At 33.6% G+C, this 3,612-nt stretch overlaps 1 protein-coding gene across 1 annotated transcript; it reads left to right on the top strand.

Annotated features, from left to right (window-relative positions):
- The first annotated feature begins 1,919 nt into the window (after nt 1-1,919).
- LOC141611370 (protein FLOURY 1-like) lies at nt 1,920-3,405 on the top strand. Its single transcript, XM_074429895.1, has one exon. It carries the CDS (start codon nt 2,166-2,168, stop codon nt 3,192-3,194), a length of 1,029 nt encoding a protein of 342 aa, XP_074285996.1. The 5' UTR covers nt 1,920-2,165; the 3' UTR covers nt 3,195-3,405.
- Nucleotides 3,406-3,612: the final 207 nt, after the last annotated feature.

Genomic DNA, 3,612 nt, shown 5'->3' with positions numbered 1-3,612 from the left:
TCGAAAAAATAGCAAATTCACCTACTTTTGCTTATTTAATTTATCGACTTTGATCTTTATTTTAACATGTAAACGCCCATAATTTTAGTGCGCAATCAGTGATGATTTATTCATAAGGTGAGCTTCTATATGTTTTGATATTTTATAAAATTTAAAAAATTAAAAACACTACAAACATCACACTCAAAACAAAACATCCCGTGAATTTCACGGGTCACAAAACTAGTTTTTAATTAAAAATTACTTTATAAAACGCTTTTTTCAAGTTAATATCTTCTTTAAAATTACGACATTTTAAAAAGTTTTAAAACTCTCTTCATTTCACTTTTATTATCCCTTTTTCATCAAAAATTAAGACATTTTAAAGAGTTAATTCCTAACTTCTAACTCCTAATCTAGCAATCTCTACGTACATCGTACAACGACCCTGTTCTTAGTGACTTACTTTGAGCTCATTTCAGTTCTGCTCAACTTTATTCAGTTCAGTTCAACTTTAATCAATTCTGTTAAGCTCATCTCTTCACAAAATTAACTCTTAGTTCAGCTTCATTCACTTCAGTCCAACTTCATTTAGTTTAGTTCTATTCAGTTCTATTCTTTTTAATTCAATTCAACTCGTTTCAGCTGAAAAAAAAAATGTAATTACATTGAACCAATGTTTCCTAATAATGCAATAATCTAACTTACAAGTTACAACCCCATTCAAATTGACATTACCGTTGCCCTCCTCTCAGGACCCCGCAATTACCCCACTACCCTTTGTTGGTACATAGTCTTCTACTTTTCTCCTCTCAATTCAAAGAAGTCTTCTACCTTTCTCCTCTCAATTCAAAGAAGTTTACTAGTCACTTGTCAATAAGAGTGTCGTTTTTAGTGAGCTAACAAACAAAGATATATCAGTCATCCAATTGCAATTTACTACATTTTTTTTTACATCAGTAGTTATCTCATTTATAAATACAAATCATGTGACATTTTTAGTGAGTATCAATTTTAGAAGAAAAATAAATTTGATAAATTACCATAATGTTTACAACAATAAATGAAAAAAGCAATTGATGATTTCACATATACATTGTCTTCACCAAATCTGGACACTTTTTACCTTTTGGTCACCCTGGCTCAAAAATCACGTGAAGAGATTATCTCAACCAAAGTTTTAAGGTGATGATTTAGGCTCAATTAATGATCATATGGAGTATATATTAGCACACCGTCACGCCCCTTCACACGAATACTCTTTGGACTTGAAGTGTAGTTGCAGAGTAGGTCTCCTTATTCCTTGTGCTAATAGTACTAACTTTTTATCTAAACGTAAATACATTAAATGTGAATAAACTTGGATAAGGGTGAAAAGAAGAAATAATGAAGGGTATATATGTACGATTATTTTCCTTACGAATCTTTTCTATTTTAGAAGGAATATATTGGAGCTTATAGATGACATTTGATCTCTATACATCAAGTTTATAGACTATACATCTGATGTAGTACATCTTATTGTCTATCTTCTGAGTTTTATATTAACGTTTTTGAGTTTTGTTTTAAATATTAGTATAAAGTTTTTGAACACATTCACTTAAACATTAAACGAAAAAAAATACAATATTGTTCAAAAACTATACTTATAAATTCAAACATGCTTAGAAAAAATACATGTATGCTCAAAAACTCAGATATGTAATCCTTTTTTCTCATATACATCTCTCGAATCCCCTCAAACTTAGGTTACTACTTCATATCTAAATAACTGAGAGCCCATTACTTTTTCCCTTCAAACCTTTTACAAAAAATGCTTAAATCAGTATTTTGTTAATACAAACAATCTCATATAAAACGGTTTTTCAACTTATACCGACTTAAATCCGAGAAATATGTATACGACATTATGACCCTATTATATTTCCAATACATGGAGATCATCTTAATAATTTGCTTAATCCAACCCAATACTTTTTATCAAACGGTCGAATCCATGTCACATTGATGAATAATTTACATACTTTATGATATAATCCTAGATTTGTCCACCCAAATATCGTCATATTAGTCATATACGCCCACAACATTCCATGTGGGTACACTCTTAAGTAGCTTGGTGTCGCTTAAAACTCTTATTTCTGATTCTTCCAACAACTTTTTAGTACTTCAACTTCACTTCATCAATGGCGGCCTTCTATCTTGTCTTTTTAACCTCAAAAGTTGCGGTATTTCTCTCTATTCTATACAAAATTACTCGCGTTATTCGATGTAAATTGATGGGTCGTCTTTGCTTCTTGCTTGCTATTTGCTCAGCAATTGAGTTTTACAAGAGGATTTTTCTTGCATTTGTGGGTTTTTTTGTAATGGATTGTGCATCAAGTTTGAAGCTTTTGATGACTAAATACAATGATTTTGGATGTGGGTTTTTTATTTTTGGGTGTTTTTCTAGGTTTTTTAATGTTTTAGCGCTGTTGTTTATGTTCATATTAGGGTTTAAGTTTTTGCAATTTAAAGGGAAATCAATTCAAGATAGGACAAATAATGGGTTGTTGTTGAAATCATCAAAAATGGTGTGTGGTAATGATGATCATGGTGGAAAGAACTCATCTTTCGAGTGTGGGGCTACTAGGGTGAATAGGGTTTTGTGTAGAAGTTGTGGGGACCAAAGGTTTGAGGAAAACAATGAGTTTTTGAGGATAAATTCTACGGGTTTTCGACACGATGAAGGGGCAGAAGTTGAGGAAATGAGGGGAAATGAAGATGAGGTGTTTGATGTGATGGCTCTTAGGAGGATGGTGAAGGCTGAAAGGCGAAAGGCGAATGCTGCTCAAAGTGAGCTTGAGAAGGAGAGGATGGCTGCTTCTTCGTCTGTAGACGAGGCAATGGCGATGATTTTGCGCCTTCAGAATGAGAAGAGCGCGCTGCAGATTAAGGCTAATCAATTGGAGAGGGTTGCTGAGGAGAAGCAGTCTCATGACCAGGATGTAATTCATTCACTTCAGTGGATTATAATGAGGCATGAGTCTGAAAGGGGTTTGTTGGAGGATCAATTGAGGTTGTGTAGGGAGAAACTTAAGGGTTTTATCAAGGGCGAAGAATGGGATCAGTTTGATTCTGCTTGTCCTACTCCAAGTGCTTTTAATTCGGCACTTGAGAGCTTGGATGATGATGAGATGATCAAAGCCCTTGACTTTGATTCCTCTGTTATGTGAGTTTCTGAAACGAGTATCATTAGATATCGTTAGCTAATGTTTCGATATTCTGCCTTTACTTGTAATTGGAAACTTCCCATAAGATTCGAATAGCACATGTTTCTTAAACTGTAAGTATGAATTTCGTTTCCTATACTGCTATACAGATAGTTATGTTCCCTTCCTTTCATGTAAAATCGACAGAAATAAAATTACCTGGTTAGTGTTATTGATCTCAGCAGTATCGTCTGAATTATTGTTTTGTTTGTTTGGTAGACGGTCTTGGTTCCGCATTACCCATGTTTTAAAATGCAGGAAGGGGATTCTTTTAGCTACAGCAGGTAACTGCCTTTGAAAAAAGGTAGCTGTCTCAAGATTTTTGAAACTTGATAGTTGATACAGAGTACTCCCTTTGTCCCGATCATTTGGTTACCTTTTT

The sequence above is a fragment of the Silene latifolia genome, chromosome 11 (genome assembly GCF_048544455.1).
Source record: "Silene latifolia isolate original U9 population chromosome 11, ASM4854445v1, whole genome shotgun sequence".
In the NCBI taxonomy this organism is placed as follows: domain Eukaryota; kingdom Viridiplantae; phylum Streptophyta; class Magnoliopsida; order Caryophyllales; family Caryophyllaceae; genus Silene; species Silene latifolia.
The sequence above is the reverse complement of the archived record's forward strand: the minus strand, read 5'-3'. Positions and strand labels throughout refer to the sequence as shown.

What these genes read in the sequence shown, in the direction of transcription:
- LOC141611370 (XM_074429895.1), top strand. Translation starts at nt 2,166, where the DNA reads ATGGCGGCCTTCTATCTTGTCTTTTTAACCTCAAAAGTTGCGGTATTT.